Here is a 20,253-nt window from a genome sequence, read left to right as displayed (position 1 = left end):
TATTTTTCATGTCCTGGGCATACCGCCCTGAGCTACTTTGTTTGCCTGAATTGATTATCAGCAGGAGGAGGCTGCCTCGTTTTCCCAGAACCCTTCTCTTTTGGAAGGAATGCCTTTTTATTCAGTCTGATTCAGGCTCTTTGGCATCAAGTGCAAAGGGTGTCTTGACATTTCCATAAAGACATTTAAATGTTACCATCTCTGAAGAAACAGTTTTAGAATATGAAACCTTCATCTGTGTTTCCCCCAAGGAAGAAAAACAGAGTCAGCTCAATTATCTCTGTAAAATAACTTCCTCATTTGCTTTTCAGGTTGCTAGAAGAAAAAGATGATGATACTGTTTTCAAAATATGAAACAACTAGGGGTGACTTCGTGAGACTTGATTTTGATTTCTGTCTGTGTATATAACACCTCAATCCAGAGGGTAAAGACTTTTTGTAGTCATGTATTAGCCTTCCTGGTTGATAAAAACCTGTGGGGAGGGGAGACCAAACACCATCAAAACGATGCTGTTTGTCCTGACCCTAAAAAAGTTTTCGTAATCAGGAAAAGGAGATGAAGGACACTTAACTCTTTATCCATACATATATCTATTATTATCAGAAACAACAAGAAGTCTACCCTCTTAATGAATTTTTCAGTATACACTGAAGAGCTGTTTATCATGTGTGCCCTTGTGCAACACAACAGCCACTCCCTGTCTCCTCCTCTTCCAGCCCCCTGTCAGCCAACATCCTACTGTTTATTTCTGTGAATTTGACCTCCTGTAAGTAAGATCAGCAATACCTGTCCTTCTGTGGCCAGCTTATTTCACCTAGCATCGTGGGCTGAAGGTTTGTCCATGTTGTAGCCTATGACAAGATTTCCTCTTTTTTTAAGCCTGAATAATATTCCTCTGTATGTGTATGTATGTGTCACTTTTTAAAATTCATTCATCTGTTGATGGACATTCTGGGTGTTTCCACTGCAGTGAACATGGAGTACGAATACATCTTTGAGACCCTGTTTTCAGTGCTTGGGGATAAATACCCAGAAACAGGATTGCTGGATCATACGGTGTTTTGTCTTTATTTTCGGAGGGATCTCATTACTGTTTTCCATAGCAGCTGCACTGCTGAAATTTCCATCAACATGGCCCAAGGGTTCCAGTTTCTCTACATCCTCATTAATACTTGTGATGTTTATTTTATTTGTTTCATAATGGCGATCTTAACAGGTATGATGTTATATCTCATGGTAGTTTTGATTTGCGCTTCCCTGATGATTGATGATGTCAGGTATCTTTTCATGGACCTCTTACCCAGTGCTATTACTTACACCATACACACAAGTAAACTTGGAATGGATTAAAGACTTAATGCAAGACCTGAAACTGTGGACGTCCTAGAAGAAAACCCAGAGGAGCAGCCTCATAGCATTGGTCTTGGCAGTAATTTCTTGGATATCGAAATCCCAGGCCACAGGTGCAAAAATAGACCAGAGCCACTGCATCAAACCAAAGGCCTCTGAGCAGCAAAGGAAACCATCAGCAGAGAGAAACGGTGGCCTGTGGAATGGGAGGAAGCATTTGCAAAGCATGATTTGATAAGGATTTTATACCCAAAACTCCTATAAGAAGAAAGATCTTCCAATGACCTGAGATCAGGACTCAGCAAATGTGTTCTATAAGGGCCAGATAGTAAATATGCAGGCCTTGAAGCCCACAGGTCTCTGGAGCAACTACCCAGCCTGCTGTTGCAGTGAGGAAGCAGCCACAGGAGACATAAACACAGCTAGACATAAAAGCAGGTGGCCATGTTTCAAGTGCAATCTTATTTACAGATACAGGGTGGATGGATTTGGCCTGTGGGCTAGAGTTTGCTGTCCTCTGATCCAAAGTCTTTGCTCTGGGTCTTGGGGGGTCCTGTGCATTGCCACATGCTTAGCAGCATCCTTGTTCCTACCTGATAGATGCCCTGTCCCCTCACCCCAGCTACAGATGTCTCCAAAGGTTCTCAAATGTCACCTCCGAGTGACAGAATTGCTGCTGGTTGAGAATCTTTTACCTGATGATTGAAATAATCTGATAAAGAGTAATAGGAAGTATTTCCCTAAAATTACAAAAAGTAGGGTAAGATAGAACAGTTGAAACCCACGGTATATTTGTCTTAGGTAGGTCAAGGTCTCTTCAAAGGGGCCATTATCACTGCCTAAATTTGGAAAGCAGTTCAAAAATAACTGAAGTGGCAACACACTTGAAAAGTGCTCCGTTAATAATGCAAATATGAGCTTAACCTACTTTGGCGATAAGCACAGGAACCAGCCGGTTCCACTCCCGAGCGTGTTCTAATGGGGCTTTCTGAGTTCGGGGGTCGGCTCTGGGGTGTGTTGAAGGGGCTGGGGAAACCTGTTGTTCTGATTCCCACTAGTGCAAGGTGTCATTTTTTCTGCTTATCTAAATTGCGATTTTGGAAGACACATGTTTCTGGTTACTTGGACAGGGCCGGAGACAAATGGCCTGATTCCCTGCAAATTGGCAACAACACATGTTGTTGAAAGTTGAAATCAGCACGGGCCTCGTGAGTGACTCCCAAAGAACCCTGTCTCCTGCTCACCTGGAATAAACACCTGGTTTGCACATAGGCAAGGAAAAGCCATCTTGATCAAGAAATTGCTGAATTCTTTTTCTTTATCCCTATTATACTTTTAATAATTCAAAAAATTAAGTATAGTTTGAAATATTACAACTTTCATTGTCATATGTTTAAATAAATAACAAAACCCATTTTTCATCAGGAATTTCAGTTAAGCCCTCGGAGCTGATTTTCTCTGTGAACCCGAGAAACAAAGGAAACACATTGGTGTACGCTCCTTAAAAATTTTTTTCTTTAGTTAAGTTCATTTTTCTAATTGATCTGGAAGGAAAATGTGGTTCTTGTCCTTGAAAGAACCTGTTTGTCATTCCCCTAAGGCTCTAGTCCACACACTGAGGTGCCCATTGCCCCCACATCAGAACCACTGGACACAAAATTGTGACCCTCCAGTGGCTAAACGGGATCACATCTTCCATATTGGGAATCACAGAAAAGCGCAATAAGAATACTTTTGTTGTTGATAGCCTCCCCCCAAATCCACAGTTCAGTCTTACCCTGTAAGATCCAGCTCCCCAACCCCAGCTGTCGGGGCACTCTCCAGGGAGTACCTGGTGCCTTCCTAGCAGGCTGGTCCAGGGCGGGTTCAAAGTGGGGTTCCTCTGACGGCAGGCCTTTCTCTCTGTCCCCAGGATACCACGGTCTGTACTGCGAGGAGGAATACAACGAGTGCCTCTCTGCTCCGTGCCTGAACACCGCGACCTGCAGGGACCTCGTTAATGGCTATGAGTGTGTGTGCCTGGCAGAGTACAAAGGTGAGCGGTTCTTGGCCTTCCTGAGCCAGCTGGCTCCCGATGACCTCCTCCTGGCTTCCTCCACTTTAATGCATGTGCCTCTAATTAGAGCATGAATCTGTTTAGAATCAAAATCAATACTGAGGCTGGAATGGTTTTGGGGTCTGGGGAGACCAATTTGCAAGTCTTAAGTTTCTTTCTGATAAACTGAAAAAAATCTCTCACCTTTTCCTTCTTCTTGTATCCCAGCTCTCTCTTCTGTTGAATGTATAAAGAGCTGGAAACAAAAGGCATTATTAAGGTGGCTTGGGAGGGATAGGTGAGAGGCCATGCAGGGGACAGTGGAAGAAGAAGCAGGTCACGTGGTGGGAAGATGGCAGGTCTGGTCCACAGTCAATACTCCCATGCCCCTGCTCTCTGCTGGAGAGGTAGACCGTGCGGAGGAGTCTCCAACGCATCTGAAGATCCGGGTTTTCAAAAGGGTGTAGGTCTGGGGGCCTTTGCTTGAAGCAGGAATAGGGGACCGGACCGCAGGGAGCTCCAAGGACTCGGGCAGTGGACATCTGTGCCTGAAAGGCCCCCTCAGCTCGTTGAGAGGAAGCACCTGTAAATGCTGTGTGGGACTCTATGAGGCAGAGGTGTCGCCTGACCTCGTGTATATGGGCTGTCCTTTAAGAGAATTGCCCCAGGGCTAAGCTAGCCCTTTATTTATTGTGTGGTTAGGAGAAAATATCTCACTCCAATCACAGTGGTGAGAGCCCCAGGAACCCCAAACTGGAGGCCTCTCTCTGCCCCAGGCCTTAGCAGACAGGACCCAGTTGGCCGGCCCATCCAGCACTGGGGGAGGATCTCCAGTGTCACCTGTGGGTCGTGATGGCCGCCCTCCAGCCCAACCAGGACGGGGAGGTGGTACTAGCAACTCCGAGAGAGAAGGAGAAGGGAAAGGGAAAAGGAGAAGGAAATCGAGGGAAAGGAAAACAAAATTGAGTCTCTAACCACTGGAGAGGAAGTGAAAAAAGTAATGTGTACCGCCCCAAATTGAATCTGGATCTGGAAAAGCAAAAGGAGGAACCACTTTATGAAAGACATAAAAATATGAGGAAATGGAAACCATGAGTGAAAAGATAGGAAATGTGGAGAAAAGATCTGAGGGAACTGCTTCTGTCTGAGTGACAGCCGCTCCGGGAGAAGGGACACATGGAGACAAAGCAGAATTGACTGACTTCAAAGGGAAGACGGCGCGACAAGCTGAGGGAAACCTTGTTTCAATAAAATGGGTGCCTGGAGTGATTGATGAGGGTGACGCCCAAGTTGAGATCTCTGGGCAGAATCCTAGGATAAAGAGAAATTTTGCTACCTTTCCTATCCTCTATTATCCCCCCTCCCCTCCCCTCCCATCTTCTCTCTCTACCCCATCTACTGTAATTCATTTCTCTCCTTAATATGGCATCATGTAAAAATGTGGATGTGTAACTGATGTGATTCTGCAATCTGTATTTGGAGTGAAAATGGGAGTTCATAACCCACTTGAATCTCATGTATGAAATATGATATGTCAAGAGCTTTGTGATGTTTTGAACAACCAATAAAAAAAAAAAAAGAGAGAGAAATTTTCACAGGATTCTGCCCATGGGTAGAGTTGCATATGAGGGAAAGAGAGTCCACCATCTTGAGCTGCTCTTCTCTCTAAGGAAGGTAGACGACAGTGGAGCCATATTTTTAAGGAAAAAGGACTGGGCATCAAAAGATCATCCGTATTTGATGGTGAAAGAAAGACACGGCTGTCTATTGAAGGGTACAGAAGCCACCCGCCCCCATGCCCTCTTCAGGAACAGTGTTTTAAACAGTATCCTCACCAGATGGGAACTAAGTCAGAACGAAGACGTCCAGGTAGGGGAAGCCTTAGAATGCCAGGAATGTGGCCCTGACTTCCTTCAAGGCCGGGGTCAACCTAGAGAGGTGACATTGACTGTGAATAGTAATTGAAGGGCAAAGGAAAGCCCCTTAATTAAAACACATTTCTATTGCTACAGAACAAATTTCTACACACTGGTATTAAGGCGACTTCAAATGCCTTTTCAGATTTTTTTTGTCTAATTGTTCCGTGGGTTAGATGATAACCTAGGTTCCTTCGAGGTCCAGCATCTCAGAGGATAGAGTGAAGGTGCTGGCTAGGCTGAGCCCTCCTCTGGGGCTTGACTGGGGACAAGCTGCTGGATCCCCTGCAGCTCAGGGGCAAATTCACATCCTCGTGGCTGTAGAATTGACAATGGCCTGCTCCTTAGAGGTCCACAACAGTGAGAGCCATGCTCCTTCCTCCCAGCTCCTGGATTCAGGGGCGGCCTGGACCCTCTTACGGGCACACCCTGGCCAGGTCAGGCCACTTAGGATAACTCAGAGCCAACCTATTAGAATCATAAGTGCGTCTTCAAAATCTCTTAACTTTGCCATATGCTTTTGATTAGAAGCTCAGACCCAAAGGGAGGGAATTACATTGGGAGTAAGGTCACCCAGAGTCTGTCTGCCACACTGGCTCTTAAGGACAGATGTAAATAAGTAAACTAAAGTTTTATATTATTTTAACCAAACTCATGACTCAGAGAGAGTGGGATAGGAAGGCCTGGGAGGCACATGGGTGTGTTCAATGGGCAGGTAAAGTGTTGAGTTTTGCTAAATTGATGAGGCTTGGGGTGACTGTCCTCAGGCGAGCATCCACTGCTAACTAGTACTTATTTGGATGGGAAGAGGTACTGTGTCGGGGATTGGGCTTTAACTTCCTACTTGACTTCTATGTGTTTTTAAGTGGTGATTTTAACTGCTTTATGCTTAAAAAACTTCAACAAATGAGAATATAAACTCCTAAAAAGAATGAGTGCAAAGAGAAGTTGGGCAATGATAACTAACAACATTTAGAAAAGGGAAAATGAGGTGGCACTTCTTCCAGATGTTAAAGCTGATTCTAATACTACGATGATGATTTCATTCATACGCTCCTGGTGCAAGAATGGACAGACCACCGAAAGGAGAAGTGGCCCAGAAACCATTGTCCACAGCTATAATGTACGGCTCTCAAAGGGGAATCACTGTGAATGAGAAGCGAATTAAAAAATGGTGCTAGAAAAAAAAATCGAGCTGCTAAATAAAAAACAGAATGTTCTGGCACTTCCACATTAATTTTATATGAATAATAATGATGAAAAAAAAAACACCCTCTTCTTCTACTTCACATCCTCCTCTACTCACTTAAAGACTTTTCTACTCTTTTCCTTTTTCCAGCAGGTTCCTGAGAGCTGGCCCAGATGGTGCTTCTGTTTCTTTTTATTCTTTCCTTACCCTCTTTTGCTGTGCGTGTCCATGCAGTGGCCAGAGGTATTCTGGGAAATGCCTGGTGCACTACTGCTACTGGGAGGCTCCTCTGGGACATCATCGGCTTCCCCTTCCCGACAGTATTGACAGTATTCCTGCCCTTTGCCCAACTGGCTGCAAGGACTATATACATAGCCCTGATCCCTGTTCTGCAGCCCATTCCTTCCACCTGACTCTTCCCTCCCACCCTCAGTCTTTGTCCCCTGATATCCTGAATGCTCTGGCCCCAGAGTTTCCTTCTTGGCCCCTTCCCCTCCCATTTTCCTTCACCTGCTTCTGTGTCTGTGCCTCATCCACTGTCTGAAATGCTCACCCAAACAGATACCTTATGACATTACCCAGTATTTGCCTAATATTTGCCACGACCATTATATTTAGCCTTGTATTCAGGCTTTCTGGCTCCAGAGTTTCCTCTCCCCTTCACTAAAATCATAATCACTAAAGGCAGTAACTATACAGGGTTTTCCCTTTTTTCTTTTTTTTATACTGGGAATTGAACCTGAGCTGCATCCAAAGCCCTTTTTATTTTGAGACAGGGTTTTGCTAAGTTGCTAAGGCTAGTCTCAAACTTGCAGTTCTCCTGCATCAGCCTCTGGAGTCCCTGGGATTACAGATGTGTACCACTTGCCTGGGTTTCTCTTTTTAAATTCTCTGCAGCTCTTAGTATGGTGGTTTGTACACACACAAGATGCTCAATAGCTATATTTACTTGAATTAAGACTAAGGTTCAACATATCAATTAAATAAAGGAAGCCCCCTAGAACATTTTCCTAAGATCAAAGTTTCCATTGTGGATAATCACATTGTGAGAAAGCCAGCTGCATTGAGGGCCCCAGAGCACCTCCCCTCAGACTCACCCAAACGTCGGTACTGCCTTCAACACTAGTCCAAGCTGCTTGGTGTTTGGTCTGATAGGACTTTGGTCATGTTCGTAACCTCAGATTGTTGAAAAGGTCAAGGTATGGCCTCATCTTGGATTAATTTTCATTTCTGGCAGAGAAAAATCACATGCTCAACCACATATCTATTTGAAATTTTTGGTGACGAGTTTGAAAGAAAACACTTCAATTTTTTTTTTTTTTTTTTTTTTTTGAAGAACACACAGTATCTTTATTTTTATGTGGTGCTGAGGATCGAACTCAGTGCCTCATGCATGCGGGGCAAGTGCTTTACCACTGAGCTACAACCTCAGCCCCTCAATTTTTAATTATAAAAACAACCTAACAACAGTAAAGATTTTAGAAAAAAGAGAAAATTTTAAATTGCTCATAGTTTTTAACAACATAAAGCAAGGGCAATAATTTTATAGCTTCCATTTCTTTTAATATCCATGCTTTTACAGTTGTAATTGAGTATAACGACAATTGTGTACTATGCCCATACCTAACATGTTATTAGATTTGATCTCTATCTTGCTAAGAAGGCTGACTAATGTGCCCATGAGGGACAACTTATCTGTGCCCTTGTTACTTGGATCCTCTGATGGCTCGTACTGATTGACTCTAATGGGCTGTTATAAATAATCTTGAGTGAACATCTTTATTCATATAATTTTCATAGTTTCTGGATTAGATGGGGTGCGAGTGTCTCAGAAATGAGATTACCGGGTTATAGTTTTGGTCATGTCCTTTTTACTTGTTTGATTTTTAGAGGCTATGGTTGAAAGAATGTGCACTCCTCCTTTGTTTGATGAGGTTGTTTCTGTGCCTAAATCTGTCTGATCAGGAGCAAGTATTCTGGGTATCTGGTGTGCCCAGCCTTCTCCTGTCCTGGGATAGACAGAAATGACTATGGCAAGGCTCCTTCCTTCTTCAGACTACTGTTTTACTGGAAGAGCAGGCTTAGGCTGACACAGAATACTGCAACTAACGTTGAGATGTCGATGGTAATTTCTAGAACAGTCTAGTGAATGTTAAGCTCTGTGATGGTTGGAATTCTGAAAAAGTGTTCATGGAGAAAGTAAATTTGAATAAAATGAGATGATGCTTCAAAGCAAATTTTAAGTGCAGAGGATACTTCCGGTTAATTTCCTTTACCTAGCTAACTTTTCCTGGAGATAAAATAATGCTCTTCTGTTTACAAATAGTAATTGTCACTACAGTTGCGATGACACCAAAGATATATAATTGATGCGCTGTTTTTTTTTTTAATTCTATCTCATTTTAATTCTAAAATTAAAGTCAGTAAGGAGCCTGTTGGAATAGAAATCCTTTCAGAAACATTGCTTCTTCATCCCTTAATATTAAAAGTATGAATATTTTATTAGTTTTGACTGAATTGCAGTTTATTTTTGCCTGAGACTAAACACAGGTTTTGTAATGGTGCGTGCCTCGCGCTGTGCCAGCGGGTGATGTGTGTGTCATTTCAGACTTAGTTTGAAGTGCGGTCTTGGTTTTCCCTGACCAAACAGGGTGTTCCTAAGGCAGATTTGGAATTTGGAACAGCTTCTTGCTCCTGGCAGTCTTACCTGAGTGTCGGCCAAAGTATACTGGCCGGCTGTTGTCCCTTTTGAAATGACAGGATTCTGGTGTCACGGCTGTAATTTCTTCCATGCATTAAGATGAGGCTTCTGCTCCAGAGGCCCTCAGAGATTTGTGGGGGCTCAGACAGGGGAACAGAGGAGTTATGATTTGGCACAGCAACCTCTGTAACAGCGGGGATCCCAGCTGCTCTCAGTGGGCCATGGCGGAAGCTGCTCTGTCTTGTCAGAGTTCAGTTTCCAGGGAAGGCACGTTTGCCTTGGCCTTGATGGACGAGGGCTAATGTGCCTGGTGGAGTCCAGGTTGGGTGGAGGGTGAAGGACGACGTGCTCGTCAGAGGAAGCAGGATGCCCAGGACAGTGCTGGGTGAGAACCTGGGAGCCCAGGAAGGGGTGGCCCCCAGCCTTAAGAGGAGCCCCCGGCACATCAGTAGTGTCCAGTGGTATTTGTTCTCGGTTTTTAAGTCTCTTGCTCATAGGTATCCAGCTCTAATGACCACAGTGCAGCATGATGGGTATTTTTATGCAGGGGTTACCAAAGCTTAGCTTATACAAATGGGAGGAACCTGAATGCTCACTGGGGGCTTGTGAGGCCATCTCAATTCATGTGATTGTCTCTGTGGAGAGTCGCGTCCAGCAAGCCTGCTGCCAGCAAACTCTAAACTGATGCTTAAGTGGCTGAAGGTCTCATCTTTTGAAAATAAAAGCCAGCGGGCTACAATTATTGCCAAAACACCCCAGGACGCTCAGACATGCAAAAGACTGAGATGGCCTATTGTCCTGGACATTTTCATCAAATTTATTGTACTGAAGACTTTAAAGTAATTAGGTTTACACATCTGGCCAAGAATTTGCCTTCCGGCCTTATTTGAACAATGTGGGAGTTTGCTTGAATCGTACGATATGACCCTGACTGCGCTGGCCCCTGCAGTACTAGAAACCAGGGAGGGTCTTCTGACTGCCTCCACTTTAGGTCTGATGGAGTTTTGTTCAGGTGTCAGACATCTCTGAATGTTGTGTAGTGTATTTCTCACTAGAGCAGAAAGTCTTTTTTTTTTTTTTTTTTTTTTAGTCAGCAGTTCCCCTTGAGCAGCCCCTTGGGAACTTGTAATAATGTGAATCTTTTGTTTCATGATAAACATTTTGAAGCAGATAAGGTTTTCCTTCATTTTATTTTTTCACTGGAATCCATGCTATGTGAGAATCAGGGGGGAATTGAGACCTTCTGGGAGAAGAGGCAATGCACATCCAAACGAAGAAGAGTCACCAGATGTGTGCTGATCTTAAAGTTGGTTTCATCTTTGAGATTCCTAAACCAGGAAGTTTCTTTCAAGTCCCTGGAGACAGACATGGCTAGGGGGGCTGTATCTCACCAGGCACCAGACAAAGGGGTCTGGGTTGTTGTCCCAGGAAAAAAGGGAAGGCCAAGCTGAAAGGCCCCCAAGAACAACGTCTGGCAGAGCATCATTAATAGCTTGACTACGATGGGCAGAGGATAAAAAGGAATTAAAGACCATCCGTTCTCAAATGCTTGGCTCCAATAAGTCGCTGGTGCAAATATAGACAGGAAAGTCTGTTTCTATTCTCCTCCTTCTTTTTCTCCTTCTTGAGACCAACTTCTGAAAGCATTGAAAAAGACGAGAGAGAAAAGCCCAGCAAGAGTGATTTCAGTGCTGCCGGATGAGTCACTGGGTGTGGCTGTCCACTTGCACAGTATGAGCTAAGCAACGAGCCCAGGAGCAGATGAAGTAAAACCGTGCCCTTGTTATCTGCTTTGTGCTTATTTTTTCTTAAGGCTTAAAAAAAAGACAGATATGCCATTATTTACACTCTTCCCTGTATTAGGATATACTTTCTCCTTCTGTCCTAAGGGAATGGGACAGGGGTGGGGAGTGGGAGACCAATCCGTTTACCCATCTTGCCCTCCAATGACACCAGCAGATGTCAACAGAGCAGAATACATAGATATGAAGTCAAAGTAATCCAGTCCTGCTTCAGACATTGGCATATATACGTGTAGATATGTACGTAATTTTTATTATATGTAATATATATATATATGTTACCAGAAATGGGACATTTTCTGTTTTTACTTTACATATTTTTTAAAAGCCTCTTTGATATTTAATGTGTGCTGAGCTCCACAGAGTTTTGTTTCTTTTCATGGCCAGTCTGAGGCAAACTATCCAGCAAGCAGAGACTGAATTTGGATGAGCAGAAGGTTTGAATCGCAGCTTGTGATCAGAGATTCTTTCCTCGGTGTCCTCATCTGTAAAATGGGGGAATAAGGGCAATTATCTCACAGTGTCTTTGGGAAGAATAAATTAGAGCGAGGGCCTGGAATGTGGCCCGGGCTGGGTGCACGCTAACTTTGCGTGTGGAGTGCGGTTTGGCCTTCGAGCCCAGTGTCCAGTCCTGGAGCTGATCCTTCCCTATCCTGCAGTTCTCCACAGTAGAGCTGGGTCTCGCTGAAATATTTGATTCCAGATCCTCACTTTTGGGGGTGCTATTGTCAATTATATTGACATTTTATTAAGACTGTCTAGCTGTTTTCTGATTCTTTTGGAGATGCAGAGAGCATTTGCCATTGAAAAAATTTATCTCTCAGGTTTTTATTTTTTTTGTTTGTGTGCCCTATGCATTAGGGACATGTAATCAGAGAAAGTGTGCATTAAAGTTCTTTATGGTAGGGCCTGTGGGCAAAGATTGAATCTATTTACCAATGAGCCATGTTTTTATAAGAGTAAATGTAGAAGTTATGTTTTACAACACTAAAGTCAGGAATGGGCACAGGCACGCGCGCGCGCACACACACACACACACACACACCGGAATCTGTCCCCACACCATCCCATGTCATTCAAGTACTTTGCTTTCAAGGCCACAGGAGCTGGAGATTGCTCCGTGAGTCACCCCTTTTGTGTCTGTCTCTTTGCAGGAACACATTGCGAATTGTACAAGGATCCCTGCGCCAATGTCAGCTGTCTGAACGGAGGTACCTGTGACACCGAAGGTCTGAATGGCACCTGTGTCTGTGCACCAGGCTTCACAGGCAAGTGATCCATGCACTGGGTCTTCAAATTTACCACCAAGTCCCCGATATTGCCGAGGCTAAGATAGCTCCAAATCCTCCTCGCATAAATGATTGCAGATAGGCATACAATTGCAAAATGTGGAGGTAGTACTTGCGTGAAGATCTATTTTAAAACAATCAACTGTGTGTCATTAAATGAGGCTCTACTGAAATGAGGATTTGGTGCTTAGATTTGCTGAAACTGTCATTGCAATGCATTTTCAGAGCTATAGCTTTGAAACATGAGAAATGAGCCGTTACATGAACACCTGAGAGTGTGCGTGTGAATGCAGGTCAGGAAGGAAGGAGAGTGTCTTCCATTGAAACTGCATTCAGCTACTACATTTCTTTTTATTGAATGACATAAAAGTAACAGAATTTTGAAAAGTGAAGAAAATTGGTGGTCGGGGAAGTTAGGAAGGCCGTCCAGGTTGCGGGTCTGTTGCTGGCATGGGTACAGACGCTGCTGGAGAGGGTCAGGAGGAGTGGGCTGGGAGAGTGGGTGGGGGCTGGGGGGCTGGTTCCCAGCAGCCTTAACGGCCACTGAACCATGTCAGGAAGTCACTTCTCAATTGTGGTATGCAGCCTAGCCTTGGGATCTTTCTTCAAAGCCACCACTTCCATGAACTTCGAGGAGTTTGTGAATCTCCAAAAGTGGATGTGAGTGTTCTATGGATGTGTCTGCTGAGGAGAGGTTCTTAACATTTCATCAGATTCTCAGAGGAACTCCAAAACCAGCAGTTCTGTTTTTCCAACAGACCCAGGAGTCCTGAAATTTAAAGAGCAGGACAAAGTCTGTGTTCTCTGGACTTTGCTTAACCAGCAAGGGCATAGGGTCACTCTGGCCTGCAGGTTGAGAGAAGCCGGCTCACAGGTGCCCCTGGAAGAGTAGGCAGGGAAGCCACTAGAAACATGAGAGCCCCTTGCTGGCCTGTCCCCTGCTGAGCCACTGTGGCCTCCAAACCCTGGAGCAGTTTGCAGGGCCTCCTCCTTCTCCACCCCTGGGGAGCCTCATCTGTGCCCCCTGTAGGGTGCCAACAGCCACCAGGTGGAAGAAGCACCTTCTGATCTTCTCTCTATTTGTCTGAGCAGTGCTCTGTTTTTCTTCTTATTTTTCTGGGATTGAGAAATGGGCTTATTCCAGAAAATGATTTGCAGATGGTCTTGTTTTCCTGAATGGTTTAAAAACACACAGAGACATTTATATATCAGTCAGGGGAGGTAAAATTAATACTGGGAAAGTATTCTGGGTTTTTTTTCCAAATATTTTTATTCTACCAGTAATAAAAGGCATGGGAGAAAAAAATAGAAAATACAGGGCTATTGAAAAATCCATCACTTTAAACTGCACTACAAGGAAATTATTAACATTTTGATAATTTTGATATCCTGGGATTGTTCCCAGAGGTCTAGGTGTAGAGCAGACAGTAAATAGTGTGTATTCATGAACTCTGGAGCATGAAAGGGATCAAACTGCCCATTACTAATATGTAACCCATTTTTCGCTTAAAATATATCTATTCCATGTGTTTCCACATCAAGAAATATGCTTCTGTGTAACATTTGTACTGGTTGGTTGTAGATCCTTGTATGAAATATCATGACTTTTTTGTCATCTACCCACAGTGTGACCTTTCCGTCTTGTAAACAACATCGACAGGGATATTCTTAGACATTTTGTGCACTTATTACTTCTTGGTATAATTTCCGCAAAACATAATCTCAGAATCAAGGAGAACACATACCTGATCTCCACGTTATTCTCCAGGAAAACAAAACAGTAACAAGAGAAAAACAAGAATTAACATGGGCCGACATCCACTCCTCAGCGAGTGGCAGAAGTATTTACTTCGTCATTTGACACAGATGCTCCAGAACCCTCATCTGGCTGGCAGCAGTGCCATTTTAGCATTGTCTTAATTTGTGGGTCTTTGATTCCTTGGGAGGTTGGAAACTTTTACAAGGTATTTCTTGTCATTGGTGCTTCTTCTCTTAGGAGCCCTCTATTTGTGCGTTCTGTCTGCTGTTCGGCCAGACCTTTCATGCTAATCTTTATTCTTCTTGATTTGAAATAGCCCTTTGTGTGAAGTATATTATGTTTTATCTGACAAGGTCATAAATATTTTTCCACCGTGTTTATTTTTAAAATGTGTGTAAAGTGTCTTATTTTGTACACATGCATTTTCATTTTATACACTCTATCTTGATATTTTCTTTTGTTGTCATTTCATGAAAGATTCTATCAATCAAGACTACACATATCCTCCTATATCATTATAATCATGTGTGAGTTTATTTTGTGCCTTTACATCTTGATTCCATTTGAAATTTATTTCAGTATCTTTGGGGAGAAAAATTATAACCTTTTCTCTAGAATTTTTAGCAAATCCCCAAATGCCTACTCAACACACACTCTGGGGCATCTCAGACACCTCAAATCATAGATTCTCTGCTTCCTTCTTTAAATATTTGCTAGCTTATTAAATGTTGTTACTACTACCTCCAAGTTGTGCTGGCCAGAAACTGGGGAATCATCCTGACACCCCCTCTTCTTCCTTTTGACGTGCATTCAGATACAAAGGACTCCACAAACTTCTCCCTTGGCTGCCTTTGCTTCCTGCACCCCTTCCAACAGCCCCCACACCCATGCACCTATCCCAGTCCATTTTCCACACTGTAGCCATGTCTCCAACTGTGTTCCATCACCATGTGGATCATTCTAGCCTTCTCCCTATGCATTCAGAGACTGTACATATTGATACTCTACTCTGCCCACTCCCTTTTGACATTTGATTGTCCTTCAAAAATAAGTTCAGCGTCCTTGCGCTGATCATTGAGACCTGGGAGATCTGCTCCCATCTAGCCTTTCCATCCTTGTCCTGGTTCCTCTGCCTGCCAGAGCCCCGAACACACCTCACGGGGCCCTTCTCAGTAATTTCTTTCCTGTCTCTGCTCTCCAATCACTTCTGCTCACCTTCCACCCTGGCCTCCACTGCACCCATATGCACTCAGCCAGCAGGCCCACCCCTGGGCATTTCTTCATGGTCCCCCCCCTGATCATAGGGAGCAGAAGGACTCACTGAAGTAGGTTCAGACAACACTCTGCCTGGTTTTTGAAAGCAACACATGCCGATCTATTCAGCCTTGGTACGTTTCCAGCTTGCAGAAGACCACAGAACAGTTACAGAAGTAGTTTGGGGAATTGTGCTGCTAATGTGTTTTACAGAACCAGTCCCAGGAGATACGCTGTGGAAAAAAGGTTCTGTGTCCAAATAAATTTGAGATGTGATACGTGCCACATAGAAATTCCTAAAGGATGCTCAAATTCTGAGGGCTCTGAGCAATCTCAATCTCGAGTCTTATCTACCTTTGTTTATTTTCTGAATAGATTAAATCATAAAACCATTTTTCTTCCTTAAAAAAGAAATCTTTTGTGTCCTGATAACTATTGCTGCATGGGAGAGGTTGATAAAATATTAACTCCTTCAATGTAAGGAACATGGTTGCCCCTGTTGTTGGAGGTTGCTGCCTAGGAACCAAATAATTTTTCACTGCACTCAGGGTTTAGCAGAACTTATACTTGGTCAACTATTTAGTGTTTGAGAGCTCCCAGACTGATGTAATGGAATGAATTAGGCAAACCATTGTTATTTAATTAAATAAGACTCTCTCCTTTGGATCCAGATCCTTCAATCTCAGGCCAGCAGGCAAACCCTGGTGTGTGCTATGTGGAGGACAATTTTTTTCTTTTTCTTGTTGATCTTGGGCTTCTGATTGAAAATATATTCCCTCTAATGCTCAGAACCCATGTTCCTACCATAAGGATCATCGCCTGGAGGTCCTTCCTGCTTCCAGTTATTAACTTACCTGTGTCCACTCTGGTCTCCAAGGCTCTGCCATTCTGATAGGCATGTGGTCACAGCTCATTATGGTGTTACTTTCAATTTCTGTCATGATGAATGATGGGGGGTGTCTTTTCATGTGCTTATTTTGATGTCTGATATCCTTTTGGGTAAATGCTCTCTTGCCTTGTCCGTTTGCCAACCCCCTCACATTATAAAGGCTGCATACCATCAAGGTGACTTGTGACCATCACTGTCGACCTTGATCACCCTGCTGAGGGAGGTTGTCAGGTTTCCCACTCTAGGGTCCCTCGGTTCCTCCTTTCCATACTGTCCTCTTTGGAAGGAAGTCACGTGTGTAGCCCACTGTTAACCAGGGCAGGGTCCAGGTTATGTTCCCTCTCTTTGAGAGGGCAGCAGCTGCAGAAACCATTTAGAATTTTTCTTTGTGAGAGATCTGTTTATTCTCTTTCATTTGTTTATTTAGTCAATCATTTATTTATATTAATAGGGACTCATGGGTGTTTATTTTATACTTTGGGTTAAAATCTAATACTTTTTAATTTGTTTTGTTGCTCAGAATATTCCTGCTTTGGACATTGGGAGGTCTTTTAGTCTGGTTCCTGTGTTCCTTTGATATAGCCCCGCTATTGGGGGGTGGGTAATTGTTGCTGTCATTTATTTCTTTCAATTTTTTCTTTTTTCCTTTTTGGCACCAGGGATTGAATTCAGGGGCAGTTCAGCACTGAGCCACATCTTTTTTATTTTGAGACAAGGTCTTGCTAAGTTAGGGCCTCATTAAGTTGTTGAGGCTGGCTTTGAACAGGCGATCATCATGCCTCAGCCTCCTGAATTGTCTTTGATTATTTTTTTTTTGTATACTTTCTGGAACTCAAGTTGCTCCAATCTCATCCTGTGTATTTCCTGCCCCAGTCCTAGAGAATTACCCATTTCTCTCTCTCACTCCCTTTCTCTCTCTCTCTCTCTCTCTCTCTCTTTTTTTTTTTTTGTGGTGCTGGGGATTGAACCCAGGGCTTTGTGCATGTGAGGTAAGCACTTTACCAATTGAGCTATATTCCCAGGCTTAGAATTACCAATTTCTCTAAGGATCCCTGGTTCATTATTAGAGAATGACTTCAGAAATAAAGATATGAGCACTAACATGCTCACTACTGCTGGGGTGTCATTACTCTCAGGCCCTCTCAGCTGATAGAGCAACAAAGAATATGAGTTTACTAACCTACACACACGTGCACGTCTATGAATATTGCACTCTGTAGCCATCCATACCTACAGTAAGCCAAGCATGAGTTCATAGGGATGTCTCCAACTCTATTCCATCCTCTCATGGATCATTTAGCTGTCTCCTCTGCTATTTGAATGTTCCCACTACAATGGCCACAGACCTGGCTCCCACCCTCAAATATCCATTTACTTAATTGGTCAATTCCAATATGCACAGATAGCCGTTTCAAAATCGTTAACCTGCGTCCAGCTCACTCTCATTGAGTCTAACCAGTGCTACTCACTCTGCTACTGAGGTCAGCACCTCCCCACAGCATTTGTTATATAGTTCCATTCTTTTTCCACAGATATATCCTTTCCTGGGGTCTTCTAACAGGAAGTTCACTTTTCTTTGCCTAGAGAAGTACATTTTTCTTAAACAACTATTTGTTAAAAAGGCCATGTTTTCTTCCTTTAATTGCTTTTGAACCTCCATCAAAAACAGTCGGCCATTTTTATGGGGTCTATTTGGTGTTCTCCATTTTTTTCATCGACTTGTATGTCTATTCGTCTGCAATGCAGCTCAGCCTTGGCTACATAAAAGCTCTTGTGGCTACATAGCTATTAAAATTGGACGGAATGTTTTCTAGGACTTTATTCCTTTTTTAGTTCCATTTTTTTTCCTGCCTTCTTTGGATGCTGGTCATTGTGGGTTAATTGTTGGGTGCAGCGATTCCATTGTCTTTTTTCTTTTAAATGCTGGTCTTTCTCTGTGGCAGGTAAGTTATTTGCCAGCCTGGTCGGTCTTTCAAGGCTTGTTTTTATATTCTGGAGAGGTGATTCCAAATGCATAGCCTTTACTCTTAGGACAGTTATGCCCTTGCGCTAAGAGGTGACTTTTGTGGCTTCATTGATGCAGTGGGTGGCCGATGAACTGTGAGATTTTGGATACTTTCCAGTCCTCTGTGAGTTTGGAAACTGCTCATCTTCCATTTTGTTTGCCAGGCTCCTGGAGTTTCAACTCACGCACAGTATTCAGCAAGGGACCCAAGGGACACAGCATATTTCTGGTGCTCTTTTTCTGAGTGGCTCTATCTTCTGTATTTGGTCTTCCCTACAAATTACCTTGGCCTCCACAAACTCCAGTCTTTGTCTCCTCAATTCAATGAGGCCGTTGTGTTCTAAATTGGCCCCAGGCAGAGGTCCAGGCTGTGCGGAGCTCAGCTGCTTCATTTCCTCCCCTGCAGCTGAAGTCCGGCTCTTAAACGTGGTTTTATTTTGCATGTATTTCATCCAGTTGTCTAGTTGTTCACCGTGGGAGGACAGGACAGGTTCCGGTTACTCCATCACGATAGCAAAAGTTCCAAATAATTTTTTTAGACCCGTCTCATCTGGAATAAAATTCTCATGAAGTAGGAAGGGATCAGAGTTGAGGCATCGAGCCCAGGTGTGGCATGGGGCAGCCGAAGTGTGCAAACACTAGGGTGATGGCCGTCAATACCGTCCAGTGTGGATTCTGTTAACCCAAGGATTTACAGCTGCGGTGACTGGATTTGTTTTGTTTTGCTTTGCATTTCCTCATTTATCTGGGGAAGGCCTATGGGATTAATTAGGAGGCTTGTTGACTTGCATAAGGGCTACCAAACATACCTACTATGCATATTGCCCCTTAGAAAGTAGTCAGTTGAAAAGAAATTATAACTCATTTGCCAGTCCCAGTCAAGTGGAAATTTATTTGGTGCCAGGAGTGGTGGTGCATGCCTGTGATCCCAGGGACTCAGGAGGCTGAGGCAGGAGGATCCCATCAACTTAACAAGGGCCATCCTCAGCAACTTAACAAGGGCCCCAGCAACTTAGTGCTTAGTGAGACCCTGTCTCTAAAAAAAGAAGAAGGAGAAAAGGATGGGACTGTAACTCAGTGGTAAAATGTCCCTGGGTTCCCTCCCTAGTATCTCAAAAAGAAAAAAAAAATCGTTTGGTAACTCTCTTCACAAATGCTGTTTAAGAATAATCGTGATTTAAGAGCAACTGATATTTCTCTAACTCAATTAAAAAAAAAAATAAAGAGTGAGTGAGCTGAAAAGTTGGCTGTTTCTGGCCAGCAGAGGCCTGAGGGTGTACCAAGTTAGCTGTTAGTAAGGAACCTTGTGCCCAGCACTAAGAATTCTCCTAGTAAAATAAGCTACAATGCAAATTAATTAGTACTGGAACGTCAGGGTGTGTCAGGGTCTTAAATGCATATGAAAACATAACGCTTTTAAATATGAGGAAATGTAAGTAAAGCCAGACTTGTTTCCCATAATTCACAATAAACCTCCAAGCGTTTTGTGTCAATTGATGGCAAAAAGCATGATCACCGTAGTGGAGGGCAGCGGTCCTCTGTGAGGTCTTCTGGATGGAAACCCCCTTGGTGGCCCCACTGACAGTCACCCCATCTCCTTCCCATGCTCCACATCACCTCGATTCCAGCCCAGGACATGGTGAAGGCCCCAGGCTGAGAGCTGGGGGAACAGATTCAGCTTGCGGGACAGGAGAGCCGTCTGCTGACCAGGCCATTGGGGGACAGGTGGAGGCACCCAGGACCCAGGCCACTGCCAGCACTCATGCTGCATCAGGAGCTGCCCACTGACCTGCCTGGCGTGAAGATTACATGGTTAAGTTATGACGTTTCATTCCAAGTGCATCTCTAAGAACACGTGGCGGTGAAAAGCAGCCTAACATCAGTTTGACGTTCTCTCTGGGCCCCGATTCTTGAGATCATGGTTTGTAGATATTTTTCCCCCCTTTTGTTTATCAACTCTTTCTAATCTGGTGCGTCCCAAGAACAGTCCACTTTAGGGATCTTGGACTTCTGCCTATATCAGAGGCCGTTAGTGATCCAGATCTGCCCTGAATTTGGCCTTC

At 43.7% G+C, this 20,253-nt stretch overlaps 1 protein-coding gene across 1 annotated transcript in view; it reads left to right on the top strand.

Annotated features, from left to right (window-relative positions):
• Positions 1–20,253, top strand: part of Dner (delta/notch like EGF repeat containing) — a 288,589-nt gene that overhangs the window by 246,977 nt on the left and 21,359 nt on the right. The window contains exons 9-10 of the mRNA XM_046439974.2: positions 3,264–3,386; positions 12,149–12,262. Coding sequence (XP_046295930.1) covers positions 3,264–3,386; positions 12,149–12,262 — 237 coding nt within the window. The remainder of the gene's footprint in view (positions 1–3,263; positions 3,387–12,148; positions 12,263–20,253) is intronic.

This window comes from Marmota monax, unplaced genomic scaffold (genome assembly GCF_021218885.2).
Source record: "Marmota monax isolate L192 unplaced genomic scaffold, Marmota_monax_Labrador192_F-V1.1 WCK01_AAM20220418_F8-fsc00041, whole genome shotgun sequence".
NCBI lineage: Eukaryota > Metazoa > Chordata > Mammalia > Rodentia > Sciuridae > Marmota > Marmota monax.
This window is presented reverse-complemented; position numbering and strand designations above follow the sequence as displayed.